Raw genomic sequence first — 27,872 nt, 5'->3', positions numbered from 1 at the left:
AAATAAAAGACTATCTTTCTGTGACCTTGTAGCAAAGAGTTATGAATGGGAATATAAAAATGTTAAAGGCTCCTGATACAGAAATGCATCCAAAGTCTTATTTTCTTTGAATCCCCAAAATATTTCATCAGTTAAAAAGAAAAGCATATGACTATGATTGTGAAGTTTCATAATATTTAGTTGGCATTTTAATTTTTTTCCTAGAAGCAAGGTCCTCCTAAGAGTGGTGTAAAATATTATATTTACAAATTTATTTATTAGCTGCACCTGCCTGAAAAACTTAAGGGAACTCTTGGGTAATTGTATTTCTTTCTACATTTAGTAATACTTTATATTATTTTGTAGGAGGGGGTAGGAAAGAAAAGTAGCCTTGACTCTGAATAAACTCATAGCCTCTATTTTCAAGAGTTCTTCCCAAATCTTAAAAATATTCACCAACTTTGTTTTAAGATGTATTACTAAGTTCTTCAATTACTTGAAGTTGGTGTCAACTAGTCCCAAATCCATATTTTCTTACAAAATGGCCCCTTTTTCCCGTAGGAAGAGAGAAACTCCTTGATCCTAATTATCTGAACCATGACTATCTGAATTGTCGGGAATGCTAACTGCCATCTTCATTTACCTTCTTTCACTGATAAGACACCCTTAAGAGGCAGTGATATTTATAGGGAGTTTTTCTCATTCTATCTCCTCCCATTCCATTCCTCTAATTTTACAATAATAGATGCTAAAAATGCTTAATTTCACTGTATTCATTATATAGGCAGGTAATAAGAAAATCTGAACTTTTTCCCCTAGGTTCTTTACAATTCTATGTCTCCATTTACTGGCCTTGAAAATGTTAATCTAGTCAAGCAACAAATGTTTACTTTTGTAGACAAAGACAAAAAGGAAAAAGTCCTTCTCTTTAAGAAGCTCACATTCTATCAGAGAAGACCATATATATCTACATGTCTATAGACACACAAATATATATATGCATTTATCTACATATATCCAAAATAAATGCCAGGTAGGGGGAGGGCAGGCTGGCAGCTGAGACACTAGGAAAGGTCTTATACAGAAAGACACTGGGAGAGAGTTTTGAAGGAAACTTCAAAAGATTCTAAGAGGCTGAAGTTAAGAATGGAGAGTATACCAGACATGTGAAACGTAGAGTACAAATGCATGGTGATAGATGATACAATGTGGCCAGTTAGTTTGGACCTTAGTGTGCAAAAAGAGAGATAATGTATAATCAGGATGTAAAAATAATTTGGGAACAGGTTGTGAAAGTTTAAAAGCCGTATTAGGAAATCTATAACTGATTTCAAAGGCAAATCAGAGCTATTTGAGTTCATTAAACAGGAGAGTGATATGGTTAGGGGGGGCAGCTAGGTGGCTCACTAGAGAGAATACCAGGTCTAGAGTCAGAAGAGTCATCATCATGAGTTCAATTTCAGCCTCAGGCAATGATTAGTCGTAAAATGAGCTGGAGAAGAAAATGGCAAACCACTCTAGTATCTTTGCAAAACAAAACAAAGCAAAAAAACCTAAAAAGGGGTCGTGAAGACCTTGATATAAATAAAATGACTGAACAGCCACAACTAGATGTGGTCAGACTTGCCCTCTAGGAAGTGTAGAGGACTGCAAATATCTTTGCTTCAAGTATACTTTTCTCAGAGTTCCCCAATATCTGTGGTCCTCTACAAGGAAGCTCACTTTGCCAGCACTGTGACAAAGGCAAGGAGACTAGTAAAGAAATTACTGTTGGAATCCATGCAAGAAGGGATGAAGTTTTGAACCAAGGAGGTATCCTTGTAGAGAGTGGAATGCATGGGAGAGATGTGGATGTAGAAGTAAGAGTGGGGAAATGACTGTCTGTCTGAGATGACATAGAGAGGAGGGGAGGGCAACAAAGCTGCAAACTAGGGTGGTGAGGGAGTCTAGTGCTCTACAGAAACAGGGGACCCAGAGGGCATGGAGTCTTGGGAAAGATATCAAGTTCTGTTTTAGACATGGTGAGTCTGAGGTGCTTACTGGGCATTGAGCCTGAAGTGATCAATAGGCTGCTGGGATTATGTACCCGGAGGGAGTTCAGGAGGGAGACTCAGAGGCTCAAGCCAAAGCATACATATGCACATACACACATGTTTAGGGGCTTCTTGCAACACATATGTGTGCATATGTATAGGTATATACATATATATGTGTATATATATATACACATACATACACACATACATGGGAATTATCTGCAGAGATGATAATTAAATCCCTATGAGCTGATGAGGTTTCTGGGAAAGAGACTGTAGGGAAAGGAGAAAAAAGGAAAGGAAGGGGAGGAGAAGGGAGAAGAGAGGGAAGAGAAAAGAAGGAAGAGGAGAAGAAAAAGGGAGAGGAAGAAGGGAGAGGAGAGAGAAGAGAGGAAAAAGGGAGAGGGAGAGAAAAACAGAGGGGATAAAAGAAGACAAAAAGAGAAGGGGGATGGGAAGGAGCAGAGGGATGGGAAGTGAGGGGACAGGGAAGAGAGGAAGGCTAGGACATGGGAAGGAGAGGGAAGAAGGAAGGAAGAAAGGGGAGGAGAGGGAGAAGTGGGGAAAGAGGGGAAAAGGAGAGGAGAGAAGGAGAGAAAGAGGAGAGGGGAGAAGTGGGGAAGGAAAACAAGAGAGGGGAAAGGAGGGAAGTGAAGGGCAGGATCTGGGAAGACACCCACAGTCAGAGAGTAGGATAAGAATCATAAACCTGAACAGAAGCCTGAGGAGGAAGGGTCAACGAAGTGTGAGAAACATGGAAAGGAGAGAGCACCAAAGAGGCAAAGGTGGTCACCAGTGACAAATGCTGCACAGGTCATCAGAGCTGGCAAATGAGAGACTGAAGATGGAGAATAACTCCCCTGACTTTTCCCTGGTATAACTATTTCTGAATCCCTGCAAAGTCTGTGTCAGCACCATGATGCAGGGGATGGGCACATCCTGATCGCTCCATTGGGCTTGCAGTGAGGATCTCTGGCCTGCCATCCGGCATAATCTCATCCTGCCCCTTTGACTATGAGATCTGACTCCTATCAGAGATGCTTGTTTGTCCCTGATCTTGTTCTCTGGGCAGCCTGATTCAACCTGGGCTCCATCCTCTAGGCTGGAAGTGTCCGGGGACTGCCTGTTTCAGTTTTGTGTAGCCAAGCTTGAGGGCTTTCCTGACATCACTACCTACTTTTGTCATGAGACATCAAACATTCCATTTTCAAGATACAACATGATGACAAAACAGCATTGTTGTAAAAAGCCTTTCATGTTCTAAATCACACTAGATCACTTCCATGGCTTAAAAAAAATGGTGACAATTTATTTCTTTGGATGTATTCACTAACAGTATTACTAAAGAGCTGTGTGACTTGATGCAAGTCACTTAAGTTTTCCATGCCTTATTATCTTCATCTCTTAAGTGGGGATAATAATTTACCTTACTTGAAAAAGTTGTTGAAAAAATTAACATTAAAATATAAACAAATGTTCTTTGAAAAGCACAAATTCTATGCAAAATATTGTTATTATTTAATATCATTTTAAAAGAATCCTAGTTTCTGTCATCTTCTACAATTTATATACCACATTACCAGATTTTCTCAAAGTGATCTGGCTTTTTCAAAGGCACCAAAAATATTAGCTAAACTTCCCAAATATTGCCTAATACTTACCATACAATGGCTAATCTTGGAATTGTAAACATTAATGCTGGTTCATAGTCATCAATCATATCTTGAGTGAGGTATCCAAGCTTCAAAGCTCTAGCCAATTAAAGAAAAGGAAAATATTAATAACTTGTTACTTTTTTTGCAGTCAGAAAACTTGTAATTTCAAGAAATGAGGGAAAACATAAAGTGATGGCTGCTAACTTTTAAAAAATCAATTCACTGGCCCAAATGTAAAAATAAAAATCCTTCCCCCCAATCCAGTTCAACATACACCTTAAACAAGGCACTAACTAGTGTTACAGCATATGCTTAGCTTGCCATTTTCCTTGGTGATGTCATTGTTAATAACTGATATCTTATAGCTGTATTCCTGGCCCCACAATCCCTTATAATGCCATTGTTAAATTCTAAAACCTTTTCAGTCAGGAGAACTACAAAAAAAGACCTTTATTCTCGAAACCAGTTCACTAATACAGAACTGTTTTGCAAATAAATCAAGACTTTGAGAAAGCAACTTTCTCCTGTCAAAGCAGTGTTACACTCATAGATCCAGAATTATGGTCCCCAAGGAGTCTTGAATAAATGAATGAAAAGAACTGTCCTAATCTCTGAGAGTACAAATAGAAAAAGTGAAATGGTCCCTCATATCCAGAAGCTTCAACTCTAACTGGGAGAAGTCAGCTTCAAAAGGTCCTGAAGTCCAAAAGGGTCTGGTTTCAGGAGTAGATGACAAAGTCCTGGGGTCAACAGGGACATAATCTGTCCCTTTTTCTTCACTTCAACAATGACTACAGTTCAGGTCTTTATCCACTCCAGTCAAGGCCACAGCATTAGCCTCTTAATTGGTTTCTTTAGTTTCTACCTTTCCTCCTTCTAATCCTTTATTCACACAGTTGTTAAAATATTCTTTCTAGAGTACGAGTCCAAGTAATTCTCCTACTTATTTACCTTCAATGGGTCCCTACTGCTTCAGGATAAAATATGAATTTCTCAACCTGACATTTAAAGTCCTCTATGAGGCTTCTGTTTATCTTTCCTGATCTTTTTCATGTTTCTTTTCATATGCTTTATGTTCCAGGGAAACTAGATTACTGGCTAATCCATAAATTCAATATTCCATTTTCATTCTCTGAGCCTTCATAGGATCTATCCCCAATATCTAGAATCCTTTTCTTCATTTAAGTCTCACCAAATACGTAAAGTCTTTTCTAATACACTCCAGGTCCTATCCCTGCACTGTAGATACTCTTCGTTCTCAGATGACTTCCTATTTCCTCATGTATGGTTATGATCTATTTCTTGTCCATTTCCTTTGAAACCTGCCCTACTGAAACATAAACTCCTTAAATGTGATGATTATTTCATTTTTGCCTTTCTATCTACTGTATCCTGTACATACCAGTTTTATTTTTTTAAATGATTGTTGTTAAACTAAACAGAATCAATGAAAGGGATCCCTGAAGAATTGAATACTAACTTTAATTTTATAAGATTCAACCCATCCTTCCAACCTGTTTGAAGTTTTTGCTAATAACTGCCGACTCCATTAAAGTAGGTTTACCTTTCTTTGTATCTCCAATATTTATTTAGCTCAGAGTTTGGCACAAAGTAAGTGTGTAATAAGTGCCTGTTGATTGGCTGATGGTTTATCTCCATCTAAATAATTTAACATGGGCTACATAAGAAGTCTCAAAATTTTCAATACTGATCTAGCAAGGTCCTATATAGCTAAAAGTAATTTTTTTGGGTCTTCATGCTCTACAGAAAAGCAGACTAACTCTCCCACTCAATCCCACCTCATCCCTTAGGAAATGATATTTCATACTCATCAGTTATGTTAATCCTATGAAAAATTAAACTGTGGACAAACACAAAACATAATGAATTAGTTACTTATGTTGTATTCTTACCTCTCCACTGTTTCACAAAAAAGCACGATTACCTCCTGTTGTACATAATATTCCTTTGGTGACTTTACAGGTACCATTGCTGAGACATAACTAAAAAAAAAAAATAACAAAGTATTATGTTTTAATTATAAAATACTGTAATTTTGTCTCTTCAAACAGTTCAATATCATTGATTAAAACCAAATAAATGGATAAACACTTTAATTATAATATCACCCTCTTTGGGTAGATAATTTCACAAATGCAATTTTAAATGAGAGTAAAAATGAAAATCATTCATAATTATAGCTGCTTAATTACTAAAGGGAGTGAAAGATCTATTAATTGTCTTCTAGGTAATAATATTCTGGAATATTAACTATAATTTGAGGTCATTAGAATTGTTTACTTATCCTCTCAATGTTGCAGAATGGTTCATTTCTTGATGTTACTAATAAGAAAACAATTAGAAATAAGAACTACAATACTGTGATTTCTATAAAAATTTTAAGTTAGTTAAAGCATCATTATTTGAACACCAAAATTCAAAAGAAATAGCAAACTAGTTACAGGAATGAAGAGTCAAGTCTTGTAGTAGGTACCAATTCAAATGGCAAAATGCAGGAATATTTTTTAAATTTAATCTGTCTCCTCAAAGTTTTGCCTCTTTCTTGATGGTAGCACACATTCCCTATTTCCAAAGTGAAATTATGGTTTCAAACAAAGTATGTTTTATGCTTTCTTTATTTTAGAATTTGTGTTAGGGAAGGAAAAGAAATCCAAATAAAGTTTGAATAAGCTTCAGGCTCTCAGGGAGTATATTTTAAAGAGTTCACAGAAGGGATTACATGGAAGTCTGTCCAAAAGGGAAGAGTAGTTCTTAAGAAATCTTGAATACAAGTAGAAATTATTCTAATAACAAAGAAAAGGAGCAGTCTAAAGAGAGTGAAATAATTATACAAGAAATCAGAAGGTAGATTTTTAACATATATTATGCCATTTTTATATCATTCTCTAAATATTTTCTTACAGCTAACAGAGCTAATTCTTGAAAACAAAGATTAAAAAGGGAAAAAATGGGTATCAAACTCAATCAACATATTGGCTGTGTTAGTACACTACACCTTAATCACCCACCTCTGCAATAAAGGAAGGGAAATGTTTTTTTCTTAATACTTTTTTGAAAACTAAAATTAGTCATTTTAATTATGCAGCATTCAATTTCAAGATTTTATTTTGTCTTGTTTCCTTTTACATAAAGTCATTGGGTACATTGTTTTACTGATTCCGATTATGTAATTTATATCAGTTCACACAAGTTTCCAGATGTTTCTGGAAATTTATCATATCTGTTGTTTCTTAAGGTAAAATACTAACACACTATTCCTCAATCAATTTTTTAAGTGTTCTTTACTACTATAAGAAGTTTGCCTATAAATATTTTGGTTAGCTGAAGCCTTTGTTGTTATTGTTGTTGTTGATAATTTTATATCCTTGGGGAATGTGCTAGAAATGGAAAAAATTGTGTAGTGAAACAAAAACACATTTTCCTAACACTAATATCCTTTCCTGTAATGCTATGTATGGATCTATGCTAAGGACTATGGATCATAATGGTATAATTTCTGAAGAAGGAGATATGAGTGAGTGACCCAAAGCACAAATAGGAATCCTATAGTAATTATGAAGAACTATAACCTATTAATAAGGATAACTGCATATAAAAAGTGGCAGAAAAGAGAGAATCTCTCCTTAAGAACTTAAGGAACTACAGTAACAGTCAATGGTCATTTTGGATCATGCCTTAATAATAATAATGGCAATACTCCCAAAATTCAAGTATCAACTATAAAATAAGGCAAAATAAAAGAAAAAAATTCTAGAATATCAAGGGACACAATGAAAAAAAGGTAGGAATGAAAGGGAAATAGGAGATCTGAAATTCCAGACATCTTGTATATTATAAAATAGTAATAATCAAAACCATTTGGCACTGTTTAAAAACAAACAACAAACAGAAAGATATATCAATGGAACAAAACAAAACAAAACCGAAATAATTGAACTGAACTCAATAATCCAGTGTTCTATAAACCTGAAAAACATACATTACCCCAGGCAAAAAGATTCTACTTAACAAAAATTGCTAGAATAACTAGAAAGTGTGGAAAAAACATAGTTAAAACCAAGATCTTATTCCTCACGCAACATTAACCTCAAAATGGTTATTTTCCTGAATATTAAAGCTTACACCATAAAAAAATCAGAGGGGAAGCAAATCAGGTATCTTTCACAGCTATGGATAAGAACTGAATTCTAAACCAAATAAAAGGCAGAGATGATTACAAAAGACAAAGTAGATGATTTCAATCACATGAAATTAAAAGGCTTTCACATAAACTAAGTTAGATAAGAAGGGAAGTGACTGGGGAAAAAAATCTTTCTACAATACATATGTATGTATACACACACACACACACACACATATCTCTTATAAAGATCTGATATCAAGATATATAGGGTAACTAACAGAAATATAATAAGACTAAAAGTCATTCTTCAATAGAAAAGTGGATAAATATTGATAGTTTTTAAAAGAAGAATCTCAAACTATTAACAACTACATGAAAGAATACACCAAATTATTAATAATAAGAGAAAGACAAACCAAAATAATTCTGAGATATTATCTCATATCTCATATATTGGTAATGATAGTTAAGGGCTGATTGAAAGACAGGCATATTGATGCAATATTTATAGAGCTGTGAAGTAATATAACCATTCTGGAAATAATTTTATAATCATGCTTAAAAATGATTAAAATTTTTAACAAAAATAAATCATTTCTGAAGTATTCATTAAGCACCTACTATGTGCTAGGGCACTGGGGATACAAGTAAAAAAGATGGAAAAATTTCTGCTCCCAATGAACATACATCCTAAGGGAAAAAAACCACATTTACATATAAAAATATACTTTTAAAGTAAAAACATATACAAAATAGTTCTTCACATGGTATTTTGGGAGGGAGGATACTAGCAATTGGAAGAAATAGGGAAAGGTTTCATGTAGAAGATGGTGTTTGAGTAGCATCTTAAAAGAGAAGAGAAATTCTATAAGCAGAGGCAAGGAGGGAAGCACATTCCAGGTATGAGGGACAGTCACACAAAATAGAGGTGAAAAATGGAATGTATATAAGGAAGATCAAAACAAAGGCCAGTTTGGCTGTATTCAACAGTTTAGGAGAGGGGCAATATTCAATGAGGTCAAAAAGATAGGTTAGGTTCAGGAATACCAGAAGACCTTAAAAACTAAAAAAAAGAATTTAGTTTATTAAGATAAGCATATATCCCAAGGACATTACACCAAAAATATTTAATATAACTTTTTGTAGTTATGAAGAACTATAAACAACTAGATGTCCATCAAATGGATAATGGTTAAACAAATTATGATGCATATATCTAGAGGAATATTACCATGCTGTAAGAAATAATAAGCATGGCAAAGAGAAACATGTGAAGGTTGAAATGAACTTAGGTAAAATGAAAAATATACATTGATAACAACAATGTAAAAGGGAAGAACCACTACAAAGCAACTGAAACTGAATGCTATAAAATTATAATGACCAGAGTAGTTCAAAAGAAAAAAATATGAGAGGTCATATTTGTCCTTTATAAGTTGAGGTAGGGAGCTATGGTCATAGAATATTCCTGATAATATCAGTCTTCTTTGATATGTTGGTCAGTTTTCCTGCACTGTGGGTTTTTTTTTTTTATTATTCTTTATAATAAAAGATGGCTCTTTGAGGGTATGGGGACATTGAAAGTATTTGTCAAGTAAAATCAAAAGATAATTTTTTTTTCAAATACTTATCAACCAGGAGACATATGGTTAGGAAAAGAGGTGGGTTAATTATGTAGTGAAAGGAAAAAGATGGATGGCCGAAATTTTATGCTGGTATATACTTAATGATAAAAGACCTAGATTCTAGAGTAAGAGTTCATACAGGGTCCATAAACTTGCTTTTTCAATATTTTGATAAAATTTAAATATTTATTTCATGAATTTAAAACATTCTGAAACATGATCTCAGTTTGGCTTCACTAGACTTTCAAAAAAAGTATGTCTCACTAACAAAATCCAACAGCCAAATACAAAGAGAAATTCCATTTAAAAAAACCATTGACAGTATAAAATATTTGGGAATCTATCTGACAAGGGAAAGTCAGGAACTATATGAACAAAACTACAAAACATTTTTCCAAACTACAAAACACTTTTCCAAACTACAAAACATATTTAACAAATAAAGCCAGATCTAAACAACTGGAAAAATATTAAGTACTCTTGGATAGGTCGAGCGAATATAATACAGATGACAATACTTCCTAAACTAATCTATTTATTTAGTGCTCTACCAATCAAACCAAGAAACTATCTTACTGACCTAGAAAAAATAACAACAAAATTCATCTGGAAGAACAAAAGGTAAAGAATTTCAAGGGAACTAATGGAAAAAAAATCAAATGAAGGTGGCCTAGCTGTACCTGATCTAAAACTATATTATAAAGTAGTGGTCACCAAAACTATTTGGTATTGGCTAAGAAACAGACTAGTTGATTAGTGGAATAGGTTAGGTTCAAAGGACAAAAATAGTCAATAACTATAGCAATCTAATGTTTGACAAACCCAAAGACCCCTGCTTTTGGGATAAGAATTCACTATTTGACAAAAACTACTGGGAAAATTGGAAACTAGTATGGCAGAAACTAGGCATTGACCCATACCTAATACCATATACCAAGATAAGGTTGAAACGGATTCATGATCTAGACATAAAGAATGAAATTATAAATAAATTAGAAGAATATAGGATAGTTTACCTCTCATACCTGTGGAGGAGTAAAGAGTTTGTGACCAAAGAACTAGAGATCATTATTGATCACAGAATAGAAAATTTTGATTTTATAAAGTTAAAAAGTTTTTGTGCAAACAAAACTAATTCAGATAAGATTAAAAGGGAAACAATAAACTGGGGAAACATTTTTATATTCAAAGATTCTGATAAAAGTCTCATTTCCAAAATATATAGAGAATTGATTCAAATTTATAAGAAATCAAGCATTCTCTAATTGACAAATGTTTGTCAAAGGATATGAAGAGACACTTTTCAGATGAAGAAAAGTAAAGTATCTCTAGCCATATGAAAAGATGCTCCAAATCACTATTGATCAGAGAAATACCAATACACACCCCTCAAATATTGGCTAAGATGACAGGAAAAGATAATGACCAATGATGGGGAGAATAGGGGAAAACTGGGACACATACATTGTTTGTGGAATTGTGAATGGATCCAACCATTCTGGAGAGCAATTTGGAACTATGTTCAAAAAGTTATCAAACTGTGCATACCCTTTGACCCAGCAGTGTTCCTACTGGGATTATATCCCAAAGAGATCTTAAAGAAGGGAAAGGGACCTGTATGTGCAAGAATGTTTGTGGCAGCCCTCTTTGTAGTAGCCAGAAACTGGAAACTGAGTGGATGGATGCCCATCAACTGGAGAATGGTTGGGTAAGTTGTGGTATATGAATGTTATAGAATATTATTGTTCTGTAAGAAACAATCAGCAAGATGATTTCAAAGAGGCCTGGGGAGACTTATGTGAACTGATGCTAAGTAAAATAAGCAGAATCACGGCAACAACAAGATTATACAATGATCAACTCCAATGGGCGTGGCTCTCTTCAATAATGACATGATTCAAAGCAGTTTCAATTGTTCAGTAAAGAAGAGAATCAGCTACACCCAGAATGAGAACTATGGGAAATGAGTGTGGACTACAACATAGCATTTCCACTCTTTTGTTATTATTTGCTTGCATTTTTGTTTTTCTTCTCTGTTTTTTTTTCTTTCTAGATCCAATTTTTCTTGTGCAGCAAGATAACTATATAAATATGTATACATATATTGAATTTAACATATACTTTAACATATTTAACATGTATTGGACTACATGCCATCTAGGGGAAAGGGGGGAGGAGTAAAGTTGGAATAGAAGGTTTTGCAAGGGTTAGTGTTGAAAAATTACCCATGCATATGTTTTGTAAATAAAAAGCTATAATAATAAACAACTTTTAAAAAGAGAGTAAGTCACTAAAAAAGTTAAGAGCCACTTCCCTAAAGGAAGGTCTCCTGCAAGACCGGATAATATATAATATTATATTATAATATTAATAATAATTAATTAACATAATTATATATAAATAATATAATTAATAATAATAATATAATAAAAGAGCATGGACAAGATTTGCACAAGATGAGAAGGGAATAAGAATTTGATATACTCTGACTGGAGGACATATTCACATTAATGAGATCATGAATCTACTGAAACATAATAAATGTTTAATGAATGTTTGATTAAGTGACTGGTTTCACACATTGGGACTTACCCACAACTAGAATGGCCTCCATCATATTATTAATTTTTTGGCCATTCAACTTGTTACAAGAACTTGCTTAGGAAATGAATATAAACCTCAATATAAATAAATATTAACTTCAGAGCTTTGAAAATTTAGTCAAAGTCATAGAAAAATAATCTGAAAGTTATACTTGTGAATGGTAATTCTAAGTATTTATAGAATTTGAAATTTACCTCAACTCAAATTCAGCAAACAGGACATCAAAATGTTTGAGAGACTCTTTCATTTTTTCAGTATAAATGTTTAAATCTCTTAAGGCTTGGTCCCGAATGAGGTTTCTAAGTTCTTCCAAGCTATGCGTTAGATCTTTGGCCAGTGGCCTCATAGCCATACTCTCTATTTCACGATTCATGATGATAGAACCTGCAGACAAGCACTGTTAAAACAGGAGAGGTGAAAAAGTTAGGTTTTAAACTACAAAAGTAATTATATATATATATATATATATATATATATATATATATATATATATATATATATATATATATATTTTGTTACTACTGCCCAAAAAGATACAAAATTAGATAGTAATACATCTTATTGGCCCTGATTCTCATTACTAGAAAACATCTCATTATTTAGAAAACAAAAACTGTTTCTAAGAAAATAGCTTGCCAAATTGAGAAAAGGCTTAAAATTAATTTGTTTTTTCCTACATGATTTTTAAATTCCTGTTTTTGTGAATTTATTTACTTGTCTAACATGTATCAACTGCTGAAAAAAAAAGCAACCTCTAATTCTAATATTATAAACATTTGTTGTGCTGTTACATAGCATAAAGATACTTCTATGAGAAGATTCTCTTTTCTTATGCCAGTCAAATAAATTTTCACTAATATATAGAAACAGAGGTAAACAAAGCTAAGGCAATGACTTCCCATCCTTAATATTTATTTAACAGATCTCCAAGAATATTCTTCAATCTCCTTTCTCTCAGACCAAGTCAGATTTTCACAATTAATTTGCCCTAGAGCACATTAGTATGCCTAACATATATTGAATGGGGATAGGTAAATTGTACAATGAATAGAGCTGGGGTCAAGAACAGATGAGTTCAAATCCATCCTCAGATGCCAACTAGGGATATGACCCTCAGCAAGTCACTTCACTCTATTTACCTCAGTTTCCTCATTTATAAAATGAGCTGGACAACAAATGGGATCATCCAGAATCAGACACAACTAAAATGACTCAATAACAACAACAAATGGGAATAATAACAGCACTTACCTCCCCAGGTTTTTGTGAGAATCTGTAAAGTACTTACCATAGTACCCTGCACATAAGACACTATACAAATATTAGGTATTACTATTGAAAGAAGCAATAAATACCAGAGGGAAGGGGGAGCAGCTGAATGGTGCAGTGGATAGAGCACTGGCCTTGAAGTCAGGAGGACCTCAGTTCAAATGTAGCCTCAGACACTTAACACTTACTAACTGTGTGACCCCCAATTTCCTCTCAAAAAAAAATACTAAAGGGAAGGAGAAACCTTCTGGAGAGAGGTAACTTTTGGGGGAAAAAAGGAGAAGATATAAAGTCTATTTCTTCTCATAGTCTTGATGTCATCAGTAAAAATTAGACTGTTTAAAAATCAGACTGGATTAGGAGTTCTTAACTTGTTTGTGATTCCCAAATGGGGTCACAAAGAATGAGACACGATTGACTAAACAGTTTCAAACTCTAGGAGGTAACAAATCATTTAACTTTTCAGAATCAGCTCCCTTTCTCCCTTAATACTAATGCTGTGAAGGTCTCAAGTCTTCAAGGAAATAAAATTTACCTTATTAAAAAATTGAGTACTCATGACCTAGGGAAATTAATCTAATTGACATGCTTAGAAAAATGACATTTATTAATAGCAGTCCCACCAAAATGAAACTTTGAGATAAAAAAAATCAGTTTTTTTTAAAAGGCTCAAAGTTATTCTAAAATATTATCAACAGATTAAATTTACTTAATTTTTTTTATTTTCAAAATTGAGACACACACACATATATATATATATATACACATATTATATATTTAGACATATAATATGTAAATTAAAGCTATATTTCCCAGTTGTTTGTTCTTTTACTTATTAAAAATAACCAGATTGTCTTCTTAAAAAAAAATAATTCTGAGAACAAATGATAATTTGTCCAATTTAAATCTTATTTTCTTTAATACATGAATGGAAAAAAATTGATGTTCATGGCATGGTGTAGTGGAAAGAGCCCTGGGCTGGAGGGTCAGGGACTGGGAAGGGAGAGGAGAATTAAAAGACCTAGATTCATATCCCAGTTCCTCCAACTCCTAGCTATGTGGCCTGGGGTAAACTGCTTAACTCCTTTCTGACTCATAGATTGCACATCTGAAAAAATGACAAGAATAACAGCTTTATCTCCTTTAAAAAACTGCTTTGAAGAAAGCAAGCTGAAAAACTTAAAGTAATAGACAGACATCAGCTATGTTGCTATGTTTCAAGTATTAAGAGAAAGTTTCAAGTATATATTTGTTGGCTATATACATCACAAAAACAAAATCACAGAAATCAGAAATACTACCTCTGCTCCAAACCAAAGTTGGCCGGCTAGATTGTCATGGCGTATCTCCTCTGGGAACTTGACACAAAAATCTCGATTTGCTCGATCACTTGGAATGCATTCATCCATTATCTGATTTATAATGTTTAAGACATTATCCTGAAACAGAAATTTTTTAAATTATGTAAACAATATTTTCTCCTGTACTACAAACTGAGCTAAAATAGGTTTAACAAGTACATTGAAGTTTATCATGTGAAAATTGATATTCCTTTTAGTGGTAAATAATCTTACACACAATCTCCTCACTACTGAACTGAAACTTACTTTTCTCTGATTGACTCTTTCCTGGCACTATCCCTCTTCCTTCTTCCTCTGGTTTGCTTTTTTGATTTTGTAAACTAATTTTTTTTTCAAATAATGAAAATCTGACTTCAACAAAGAAAGAAAAGCAAATCTACTTTTATAAATATGTATAGTCAAATAAAACAAATTCCTCTTGCACTGACCTTGTCTTAAAAAAAGTATCTTAAATTTCTCTCTTGAATCCATAATTTCTTTGTCCAAAGATGGGTAGTACAGTTTCTTGTCAGGTGTCTGGAACTGTGGTTAATCATTGCTAAATCTTCCAGAATTATCTGTTTTCATAATTTTATTCTTGCTATTTAAATTGTTCCACTGGTTCTTCTCATTGTACTCTGCATCAGTTCATAAAGGTCTTCTTAGGTCACTTCTGACATTTAATAGTTATGTGATTAGGCACAAGCCACTTAAACATCTATGACATTTTAGCTTCTTTATCTTTAAATGGAAATGATAATGTCTATAGTAACTAATTTAAGAGACTACACAAATATCAGGTGTTTTTATTTACTCTACGGCAACTAGCCTGGTTATAGACAGATAGAGTTCTCCTTTTCCCTTCCTTTTTAACTGATCATCTTTTTGATTATGCACATAGTAGTACCTTCCATTTTGGAAGTACATGTTTCTTATTTTACTTAGAATAACAGTATCATGAAATTATAGGGCTGAAAGGAAGCTTCAAAACTTATTATTTATAATAATTTTATAAAAAATGAAATTCAGGAACACTAGGATCCAAGTTTCCAGTACTATATTCTTTCTGGTATATTATACTCCTATTTTTTAGTATGTGTTTTAGTGTTTGGACATTAAGGAGGAAAAGTTGTTTATGAACCTTTTAGAAAGAACACAGAAATAGGAATGTGGAAAATTGGGTTTTAGTCCTGGCTTAGTCACTAAATAGCTCTTCTTATCCTTCCAAGGAGTTCCCCTCTCAAATTGTTCTCCATTTTCTCTCTATCATTTCATACATGCATAGTTAATACTTGTTATTTCTTCTATGCCAGTTCACTGAAGGCAAGGGTTATTTTTGCCTTTCTTTGTATCACCAGTACTAAGCATGATGCCTAACATATAGAAAGTGCTTAATAAATGCTTATTGATTGATTGACTGCCATGTGTGTGTGTGTGTGAGAGAGAGAGAGAGTGTGTGTGTGTAGTTCTACAACTTAGTATAAATTGCTCCTGCCAGAGCAGAACCAAAATATGGTTTTTGTATTATATGTAGTATTTTAATATTTAATGCTTCGCTTCCAAGTGATGTTCAGGAATTCAAATTGATTTAAAAAGTTTGCTCAAGTTCACCTAATCAACCAACAATTGAATTAAAACTAAATTGAAATATCAAGATTCAAGGTCTAGTGCCATGCTCATTTAAACTGAAATCATCCTGAATTGTATAAAATAAATTTTAAGGATAGTAAAATGTGAGTAAAATTTATCTTATTACAGCAAAAATAAAAGAAATTAAAATCCACTCGTGATTTTGTAATATTACTTAGGTAATGGTTCAGAAGTAGTTTTGCTTTCTATTACTAAACAGTAAAGATTAACTTAATTGTTCTCTTCAGTTATTTGATTTTCAGAAGTAACATTTTCTCATTATGATAAATTTTCCAGTTTTTTTGGAAATAAAACATTTCTACATAGTCTGACTTTTTCTGCAAGAACAATGTTTTGTCTGGAGATCGGTTCATAATGTAAAATGAATTTCACTAGTTAATAAAAACAGATAAATGTTCTGTAACTAGTATCTTAAACTGGTCAGAATTTAAATACTATATACAGATGTTTGAAAAAGTAACTTTCAATATTCCCTATTATTTCATTTTTCATAATTCCATAGCAGTGATGGACTTGTATTCATAATAGCATTAATTTTAAAAAAAGTCATTTCATTTCTTTTCTTGATTTTACAAGCTTCTATCATCATAAAACCTATAAAAGGAAAGTGTGACAATTATCTACATGATGAGTTCAGATGGAGGTAGCAATTCATATTCTGGAAAGGATGCCAATCAATTTAGATGAAGCACAGTAAACAAATGAATCTCTGGTTTAAGAAAGTTTCATGGAATATTCAAATTAACTAATTAAATTGCATTATAATCTAAAAGTGAATGTACTAAAATATGTGGGACTACGGTTTAGTTTAAGAAAAAAATCAATTAGTTGGCTATAAAATACTCAACAACCTTATTCAATTGATATTGCCCCTAATTCCATATCACTAATAGATTTTATAGTTACCCTTTAATTCATATGTTATAATTTCAATAATTAGTTTATGTCTTAAGTAGAATAATTATTAAAGTTGGCCTCTATATTAAAGTTTAAATCCTATATTCCTTGGCTAAGAAAAGAAAAAATTACATCAAAGTACACCTATTTTCTACCGAGTTCAAAGGATAATAGTTTTGGAGGTACAAGAGATTTTATTGAATCCAATCCTCTCATTTTATAGTTGTTCAGTCATACATGGCTCTTAGTAACTCCATGGACCACAGCATCCCAGGCCCTCCTATTCTCCACTATCTCTTAAAGTCTATCCAAATTCATGTTCATTGTTTCCATGATACTATCTATCCATCTCATCCTTTGCTGTCCTCTTTTCCTTTTACCTTCAATCTTTCCCAACATTAGGGTCCTCTAGTGAGTCCCATCTTCTCACTAGGGGGCCAAAGTATTTAAACTTCAACTTCACCATTTGACTTTTCATTGAGAAGCCTGGATTAATTTCTTTAAGTATTGACTTATTTGATCTCCTTGTATCCAAAGGACTCCCAAAAATCTTCTCCAGGACCACAATTCAAAAGCATCAATTCTGTGGCACTCAGTTTTCCTTTTAGTCTAACTCTTGTTGGTACACTGCTACTAGAAAAACCAGAGCTTTAATTTTTAAATCTACGCCTATGTCAGCAAGGTGATGTCTCTGGTTTTTAGTATGCATTCCAGATTTTCCATGGATTTTTGGAGTCTTTTAAAATTTTAAAACTTCAGACAGTGTCTTAAGTGATCTTTGAGCTCAAGAATATAAAATCTGACACAACTTCCATTTCTTCTCCCTCTATTTTCTCAGGAAGTGATGGGACCAATTGCCAAAATCTTAATATTTTTTATGTTTAGTTTTAAACAAGCTTTTACATTCTCCTCTTTTACCCTCCTCAAGAGATTTCTTAATTCCTCTTTACTTTCTGCCATCAGAGTGGTATCATCTACATATATAAAACTGTTGAATTCAATTCAACCTTAATTCTATTCTAGCTTTTGATTGCTCTAGCCTGGCATTTCACATGATATACTCTGTACATAAATTGAATAGATAACATGATAATATATAGCTTGTCATACTCCTTTTCCAATCAGTTGTTCTGTGTTTGGTTCTGTTTTTTCTTGGTCTGTATACAGGTTCCTCTGGAGACAAGATGATCTAATACTCCCATCTTTTTGAAGATTTGTCAAATTTTGTTGTTATCTACACCAAGGATTTAATGAAGTCAATGAAGTAGAAATAGCTTTTTTCTAGAACTCCTTTGCTTTCTCCATAATTCAGCAAATGTTGACAATCTAATCTTCAGTTCCTCTGCCTCTTCAAAAATCAATCTGAATTTCTGGTAATTCACATATTGTTGAAAGTTAGTTTGCAGAATCCTAAGCATAACCTTGCTATTTGGTAACCTGAACATTCCTTGTCATTGCCTTTCTATACAATTGGGTCATAACCTGAACTTTTCTAATCTAGTGGCCACTATAGTGTTTGAATACAGTATTTTTAAGAGCATCATCTTTTAGGGTTTTAAATAGCTTAACTGGATTTCTGTCATCTCTACTAGTTTTATTGTCAGAAATGCTTCCTGAGTTCCATTTGCTTTCATTCTTCAAGATGTCTGGCTCTGCATCAGTAGCCATACCACTGAATTTAATGGGGATGTTTCTTGTACAGTTATTTTGTGTATCCTTGCCATCTCTTAGCCAGAGTCACAGAATGAGAAAATGCAAGTTTCCAGGTCACTTGACTCTAAATCCAATTCTCTTTCTACAGGGACATTTTGACTCTCTAAGAAGCCTTATAATATACTATTCAGGAAAACAGAAGAGCTAGGATTACAACCAAGACCAATCTATCCAGCAAATCTGATTTTTATTCTTCTGGGGGAGAGGGGGGAATGAATATTTAATGAAAAAATCACAGATGAATAGAAAATACAAGATACAAACATAAGACTCAAAAGAAATAAGGTAAATATGAAAGAGAAATCATAAGGGACTTACATGTTCAAACTGTATAATTCCTATATGGGAAAATGATACTTGTAATTCCCAAGAACTTTATTATTATTAGAGTTCTATGCAGACAGAGGGCATGAGCAGGAATTAATTACATTGGGATAATCTCAAAAAAAAAAAAAAAAGACTTTGAAAGAGGGATTTACTGGGAGAAGGAGGAGGAGGAGGAAGGGAGAGTTGGAATGGGGAAATTTTTCTCATATAAAAGAGGCATGCCAGGAAAAGCTTTTACAATGAAAGGGAAAATGGTAAGGGTGGACAATGTGTGAATTGAGGGGAATGCTCATCAATTGGGGAATGGCCAAACAAGTTGTGGCACATGATTGTGATGGAGTACTATTGTACTGTAAGAATTATCAAGAGGGTGGTTTCAGAAAAAAAAAAAAAAGTGCACTGATGCAAAATGAATTAAAAACATCCAGGAGACTATTATGCATAGTAACATCAATGGTGTAATAATAATCAAGGATGAAAGACCTGGCTATTCTGATCAAAACTATGATCCAAGACAGTTCCCAAAAGTCTCATGATGAAAAAATGTTCCTCACTACCAAAGAGAGAACTGGTGAACTCTGAGGTCAAACTAAAGTATAACTTTTTAGCTTTATTTTTTGTTGCTTTTTTGTTATATGTTTGATTTGGAAATAATGTTTTTCATGATTTCATATGTCTATTTAATATAATTTTGCTTGTCTTCTCAGTGAGTGGGAGAGAGAATGGAGGGAAGAAGAAAACTGTAATTCAAAATTTAAAAAGAAAAGAATGTTAAAAAAATTTTTAAATAAATTAATTTAAAACCAAAATCATACTATATATACCCCAATGACCTAGATATAAATGGTTAAACATAAACAAATTAGAGGAGAAAGGAAGATGACACCTTTCACAAATAAAGATAGAAAGGATTTTAACCATACAAGAGACATATCACAGAAGATAAAATCAAAGCAGTCATACAAAAGAAACAAATGAACAGAATTGTGAAGTTTTATCTCAACTGCATCAGACTGACAAAGATGATCAATAAGAAAAAAGAAAATTATCAAAAGAATCTTGATAGCATATGAACACTAATGTACTTAAGATGGAACTATGAATTTGTCTAGCTATTCTGAAAAGCAATTTGAAGTCATTCCTTCTAAGTACTAAATTGTATCTTATTTTAACCTATTAATAGCAAAACTAGGTGTGTCCCTAATAAGAACAAACATGAGGGAAAAAACTCCCATGTTCAAAGCAGCACTTTTACCTATATCAAAGAAATGGAAACTAAGGGAGAACCTGTTAATTGGAAAATTGATAAACAAACTAGGGTATATTAATGTAATGGGATATTATAAGAAATTATTTAAGGGATATATTTTTTTAAAAAACTGGGAAAATGTACTAATTGATGCAGAGGGAAGCCAAAAGAAGATGAAGAACAATTTATATAGTGTCTATAATTCTGTAAGGAAAAAGCACTTTGAAAGTCTTAAAAATTGTTTTATTAATGCGATGACAAACCATGAATCCACATAAGACTGATAATGAAATATGCTTTCTATCTTTTGATATAGCTTTAATAGATTATAGATGTGTGACACATATATTTTTGGAGATGGTCAATATATGGATTTGTTTTGCTTGACTATGCTAATTTGTTACAAAAGAAAGCAGGTTATTTGGAAGGGGAGGGATTTGAGGGGAAGAAAAGAACATCAATAAAACATTTTGAAATATGTACAGATAAAAACAGGAGAAAGTGCAGAAGGAAAAACAAGAAGGACAACTTTGGAACTAATATACTGAATTCAGTATATACTTAAAAAAAACCCTTTCCACAAAGTATGGGGCGTGGTGTTTCAAATACATTCTTCTTTTACATTTTTTGTTTATGGGAACATTCATGTTTGTTTGGTGTTTATCAACTCAGATTCTACAAAAAAAATTTAAATTTAAAAATAATAATACTTACATTTCATTGTTATTACATTATGACAGCAAGGCATAGAACATAACTGCTTTTGCAGAACTAAAAATGAGCATCACACAATGCACAATAGATAAGCACATTGATGTGATTTCTAAATAGTTTATTCACAAGAATTGATAAAATAGGAGTCCAATCTGCCCAATCTGATCCTTTATCAACTACGATCAGATCTGTTCCCCAGACTGTTCTGTTTGCATAAAATGATGTGAAGCCAGAGCTGATTGTTAATCCATCCATCCTGTCTCCAACCTTGAGACAGACTTGATAGGAACTCAGTTTTCCCAGACCATGTTTAAGATAGTCTCAACATTTCGATACATATTATCACCCTAGATCCCACCTTTCTTTCCCCCGCTTCCCCTGAGACCTTAAAATTTGTATCCCCAAGCAAACTGCTCACTCAGTATGAGTAAGCCTTGCCTAGTTGTATTTGCCTGAACCTGTGTGCTATTCATGTAATAAAATATAGCAAATCGTATTACCTGTGATGGAAGCCTATGATATAAATTCTTTCTGTCAATTGAACTAGTATGCTCTCCCAAATCTATTTGATATTTCTACTCCGTTTTACTACTTCAACATGATAGGCATGTCAATATAGAACTCCACAGAAGAAAAGGCATAAAAGATGCAACAAGGAAAAAATGGGCTAGTTATTGGGCAAGGGTGTGAGATGACAGGAGGACAGTTAAAACATTTCATGGTGTCTTCAAGATGGCAAGAGAAAGCAAGAAAGCTGTCTTCTTTTTTTTTTTTTTTGTCATCCTCATTTTCCCAATTTTGCATCAAAGGTATTGAGGATCAGAGGATATTGATTTGATATAGACCTTCTTATCAAGTTTTATATCAAATTTATCTGTGTCTTTATCCTTTGTAACCAACATTGGTGCATAAGTTGCAATTATTTCCATGGTGGTCTTATTGTACTTATACTTTTATACACTGTCTATATGGTGAATGCTTATAGTCATTCTGCAAAACAAGATGACCAGATATCCAATGAAATAATGTTTCTTGTTGTCTTTGGATTGATTATAAAACCAACTCTGCCAACTCCTTTCTTTGCTTCTCTAAGAGAATAGCTATGTGTCATCCTTCCATATAGATTCAACTTCCTTATTTCTTCTGGTTTTGTGAGCATACTGAAAAAAGTCTGGGATTTCAACCTTGATTTCAAGTCCTTGATTTCAACCCTAACCCTGCAATTTATTATCTGTGTTAATTTGGACAGGTTTGCTTAACCTCAGTGAATCTCATTTTCCTCATCTGTTAAATGAATTTTTTTAGTCATGTCTAATTCTTTGTGACCCAATTTGGGGTTAAGAAAGCCTTCTTCTTTCTGAGTAGCCACTTTCTCCTGGGAAACACTACTGGGGTTATAAACAAAAACTGCACAGGATGATTGGGCATATATGAGTTAAAATCTGTATCACTGAAAGAATTTTCCAAAATTATCACAGATTTGGGTATCTGAAAGTAAATAAAATGTCTTGAATATATCTAAAACCACATGTGGTACCTCACTTTGAACTTTAAAATGTTAATGTAAAGAACAGTGATTTAAGAATAAATTCATGTTAATGTAAAATTAATTGAATTTTTATGTACATATTAATGAAAAGTTAAGTGTATTAAAGGTAAAAGTAGAGATTTAATCAATAAATACACAGGGCCAAGATTAAAAAAAAAAGAAGTTTGAGGGAAAACATTCTCTTTCCCCTACTGTAAAACAATTTTGCACAATTTTTACTTACTCTAGTCAGTATTATACAGGGGAAAAATATGAAAAAAAATGGATATCAATCAATTAGCATTTGTCTATTATGTACCAATTGTCTATTATGTGCCAGGTATTGTGCTGGGAATAAAAAGAAAAACAAAGATAGTTCCTAATCTCATAATCTTACAACACAAAGGGGGAGACAATATATAAGCAAACAGATATGTACAAACATAAATAATAAGAATAAGATAAATAATACAGAAAAGACACTAGAAAGTATTTTTGTACAAGGTGGGCTTTTAGCTGGGTCATGAAGGAAGCAAGGGAAACATGAAAACCAATGAGGCAAAGATGAAGAGGTATTCCAGGAAAGTAGAATATTCCAGTAATGGGGAAGAGTCAGTAAAAATGTATGGAGCATTTCTGTGTGTTTGATGGAGATTTATATCCCTAAAACGAAAGAGGAATTTTCCAACAATGTGCAAATTCTATTCACAGGTGCTAGATTTTAACTTTTAAATGATGACTTTACAATATATCAATCTGTAGATCTTCTGTTTAATGCAAGTATTATCAATGTGTTGAGGGTTAATTTGATTTGGGAAAGTGCTACTTTTTCTTTAGCAGTTATAAAAATTAGAGATCACAATCAACTTCTGTATATGAAAGAAATATTGACCATGTTACTGAGAGAAAAAAAGCCTTCATAAAAATAGAAAAGGAGAAAAGGAAACGAATGAATGATGGAATTGGAAATTCACTTAGCTTTTAATTTGATAATTACAGAATTAGGATTGTTACTTTTTTATTTTGGACAGTGGAATGTTAAGGCACACCTTAAATTAATTGTGACAGAGAGTTACATGAAGTTAGTAAATTTGCAGATTTGAATACATTTTTTTACATGAAGAATGACATTGGACAAAAGGAGCCAAAAGATAACAAAATTCTGCTTCAAAATAAAAATCTAACAGCAAAAATCAGCATAATTTATAAATTTTCCTACATTTTATATTTTGGATTTTATTTATTTGAATACAGGCACAATTTGATTAATTATGGATTTGATACATAAAAATTGTAATGGGAGAGGAATTGAACCTAAGTTCTGTTCTAAGTGGGCCTATTTCACTATTTGAAGTTTAAATTAATAATATATATAGAATCATATGCCAATTATTGAAGAAAGTCCCATCTAAAGAGTTGTTACATAATGAACTAGATAACATTCTCTACAGTGGACTTCTGAATGAATTCATTTTGAATATCAAGTTGGGGAACAAATTTTGGAAGTAATACAAGGTGGATCATTATATACTTGTATTCAAGGAATGTGTTTTATTTATATAAATTAATAGTGCATGGTTTGTGCTGGAGACATACATACATGGATCTGAGGAAAAGACTTGGAAATAGCAATGAGACATCCACCAAAAAAAGTTGCTTGGGCAATTTGGAAACCAATGTTGCAAGTATGGTTTCACATACTTATATATATCAAAAAGAAAGTCAGAAAGTTCACTTGTGACACAAACCTGGGTTATCATTGTATCAAAAAGACAGTTTGGGAGAGTTTAGGTCACATAACAGCAATAAAGATTAGTAACTTTTTCTCCTTTAATTCTACTTTTTTGCTTCAAAAGGATTGATGTCCTAGATGTAGAAAAATTATAGCTAATTCTAAAATATAACAGAATCCCGAGGAAGTAAATTCTTTATGAAAAAGCAGAAAACTCAAAAAATTAGAGTGCATGTTTAGCATCTCTCTCCTACCAGCTTCTACATGCCTGTAGCAGCTAAAAAAACTTACAGACTAGTGTAGGGTTTAGTCCTAAGGAAGGGACTCAGAGTTGATGCAGTGATACTGCCAGAACATTCCTCAATTTCTGCTTTTCCAGATTCTTCCCAGTCTTTCAAAGAAAAGAAGAGAAAAGGTCAAATCTTGAAGGCTGAAAATATCCTGGTCTTTTGTCTGGGCCCTGAGCTATAGGACAGGGACCCTTCAAAGCTTCAATGACTGTCAGGATAGTTTTGTCCTACGTTCATTTCACTAAAAGTAGAAATTGATGCTGCCCAACCAAATAAAAGAAATATGGTAAGCAGAGTGAGAAAATCCAGATAATGGTAGTTAGTGTATAAGTAGGGAACATGTAAGGACAGTTTCACTAGACCTGAAGCAAAGGAAAGTGAAAATAAGCTAAAGTCAATCTTGTCCCTCTATTCTGCCCCACCTTCCCCAGACACTACTCAGGGCAAGAATTCAGGCTAATAAACGCCATATTCCTCAATAGGAAGGGACTGAGACAAGTGTGTGATCCAGCCTTAAGAATCTGAGTCCAGAAAGTAAATAACATATAAAAAAGGACTGGGAAACCAATCATATCAAGAAGAAAACCCTTAATAAAAGTTCATCATGAAGGCTAATAAATCAACAGGTAGGACCTTTTAATCAAAACGAAAAATGAATAAAATCTCAAAGAAAATACAGGTCTCCTTAACAAATATTATAATATGAAGGACCAATAATGTCTGATGAAAAGCAGAATCTTGTGAAATCACCAGAGGGCAAAGAACAATAAAAAAAGGACTCCAAAATAATTCAAAAGAAATGAAATTAAAAAAAAAAAAGTCAGAAATTATAGACCCAATGCAAAAATTTAAAACATATGTAAAAATTTGAATATATGATAAAGAATTTTTCTTAATAACTAGAAGAAATTAAAAGAGGTAGAACATAAAAAGAAAAAAGGGGGAAGAAAATATGGCCAAAGAAAGGCTAAAGTAAGAACATAAAAATACTTCCACATAAATTCTAAAGGAAGATAAATTGACCTTGAAGGCAGGACATGTAGAAATAACTTAAGGTCTTGCAAAAGAATATAATACATCAAAAAACCTGAACACAAGATTGTAACATTACAAGGAAGCAACAAACTGTGAAGCTTTAAGAGAATCTACCTATATTGTAATCCCCTCAAAAAACAAACAAACAAACAAAAAAAAAAAAGTGTTTCTAACTCCAAGATAAGTAGTGGTTTAAAAAGAATTATCAGAAAAAGAAAGTGCCAATATACACCAAAATATTTATAATTATAGTGATAGTGATAAAGAATTGTAAACAAAGCTGATATCTATTCATTGAATGGTTCAACAAATTTTGATACGTGAATGTAATGAAACAGCACTGTACTGCAGAAAAGATAAACACTATGAATACTGAGAAACAAGAAAAGATTTATATGATTTGATACAAAATAAAGTAAACAGAACTGAAAAACAACAACATATAAAATGACTACAACCTAAAATTGCAGGAACAACTATTACACATCAACCAAAAGTGAATTTTACAAAATTACAAACAAACATAACCCAAAGAAGAGATATGGGAGAAATCTCCCCTATTCCATTGCAGGGTTTAGAGGGAGAGAAGGTCCATTGCTGTAAAACACAGCATATATATTTTTATTTTTTTCAGCTTTATTGATGTTCTTTCCTTTTTTTTTCCTTTTAAAATATTATTTGTTATATGGGGTTGCTCTTTAGGAAAGAAATTCACAAAATATTAAGAGAAAAGACATTAAAAAATGTTTTTAAAAATAAAATAAAAAGATTCTCATAATCTAATATATAGTGGTAAATGTTAGAAAACTGATAATGTAAAAGACATAAAAGATTACCTACAAAAAATACAATATCAAATAACACAACCCTTAATAGAGACTATACTCAATTTCAGAATAGAACTGAAGCAACATGGACTCAAATTAACAACCCCACTATTGGAAAATAAAGGTAATTTGTGGAACAAGATGGGAAGATTTATTAACAGGATTGGGGAGGTAAATGACAAAGGGGAATGAATGCTATATTCTGATCAAGACTATGAAGTCCAGAGCAAAGGGATGATGGCTTTAATATCAGAATGATATTTTTACAGCTCTCTATTCTCCATGGTCTTTCAGTGTCATATTGCTGTTATTTATCCATCAGCTTGTTTATTATCTACCATATTTACATTATTATGATAGGTCTGTTTATCAATCCCTACTTGTTGAATTCCTATCCACCCTTGAAGTTAACTTCCAAAATTATATCTAAACAAGCTGCCAAAATTTTAACTAGTTCATGTATGCAGAGCCCCACATTAGATTCTAGAGAAAATGCAAAGTTTAGATAAAATATGATCTTTGATCTTGTGAAGTTATATTCTTGCCAGGATTTAATGGAAGAATGGTATATGTATGAATAAACATAATATTAAAAAACTAATTCTTTCAAAAAGTCTTCCTTAAACCTTCCAATTGATAATGGTGTAGAGAGTCAGAACTCTAGAGAAGTACACTTGAACCAAGGTGTTAATAACTCAGTGGAATTGATGAGATAATGGTTCTCTAATTCACACATACTCAATATACTGTAATGATGTAATTGTAATAGGGTATTTAAACTGGGGACAAAGTCAGACTCAGAGGGAGATTGGTTGAGACTGGCAGAATGGCAGACTGCTGGAAGAGATCAGACTGAGACTCAGTTAGACTATGACAGACAAAGACTGTGTAAGAGACAATAAAGACTCTGGACTCTATTCTTCTCCATTCTCATGGTTGTCTATCCTGCTGAGACCAATGCCCTTCCAAAGGACCTCCAAAAAGCTAGCCCGGACATTACATTTTAGTGCCCAACGTGGGGATCTATATTCAGCAGTTCAAGTGACACAATCATGAGTTCAGTGGAGAAGTCCCAATGACCTGAAAATAGGGTGAGTATAAAAACAGACAAGCAGGAAACTTTGGTAAGGGATAAACTAGTCATTTTTGTTTTTTTAATTGAAATGGGGCAGATACTAAGAAAAGAGTCTCCCCCACCCTAAGGGAAATATGCAGAACGCATAGTTAGGTTAACAAAGAAGCAAAGTTTGTTGGTAAC

The 27,872-nt window shown here is 32.9% G+C and overlaps 1 protein-coding gene across 7 annotated transcripts in view; it reads right to left on the bottom strand.

Moving 5' to 3' along the window:
• ZFYVE28 (zinc finger FYVE-type containing 28) overlaps positions 1-27,872 on the bottom strand; it is a 182,657-nt gene that overhangs the window by 109,354 nt on the left and 45,431 nt on the right. For all 7 annotated transcript variants that reach the window (XR_004230199.1, XM_031942322.1, XM_031942323.1 and 4 more), the window contains exons 3-6: positions 14,614-14,751; positions 12,238-12,440; positions 5,584-5,673; positions 3,677-3,766 (exon numbers count right to left, since the gene is read on the bottom strand). Coding sequence is in view for 6 of the 7 variants with exons in the window: in XM_031942322.1 (XP_031798182.1) it covers positions 3,677-3,766; positions 5,584-5,673; positions 12,238-12,440; positions 14,614-14,751 (521 nt within the window). In the remaining variant the exon portion in view is untranslated. The remainder of the gene's footprint in view (positions 1-3,676; positions 3,767-5,583; positions 5,674-12,237; positions 12,441-14,613; positions 14,752-27,872) is intronic.

Source organism: Sarcophilus harrisii, chromosome 6, assembly GCF_902635505.1.
Source record: "Sarcophilus harrisii chromosome 6, mSarHar1.11, whole genome shotgun sequence".
Lineage (NCBI taxonomy): Eukaryota > Metazoa > Chordata > Mammalia > Dasyuromorphia > Dasyuridae > Sarcophilus > Sarcophilus harrisii.
The sequence above is the reverse complement of the archived record's forward strand: the minus strand, read 5'-3'. Positions and strand labels throughout refer to the sequence as shown.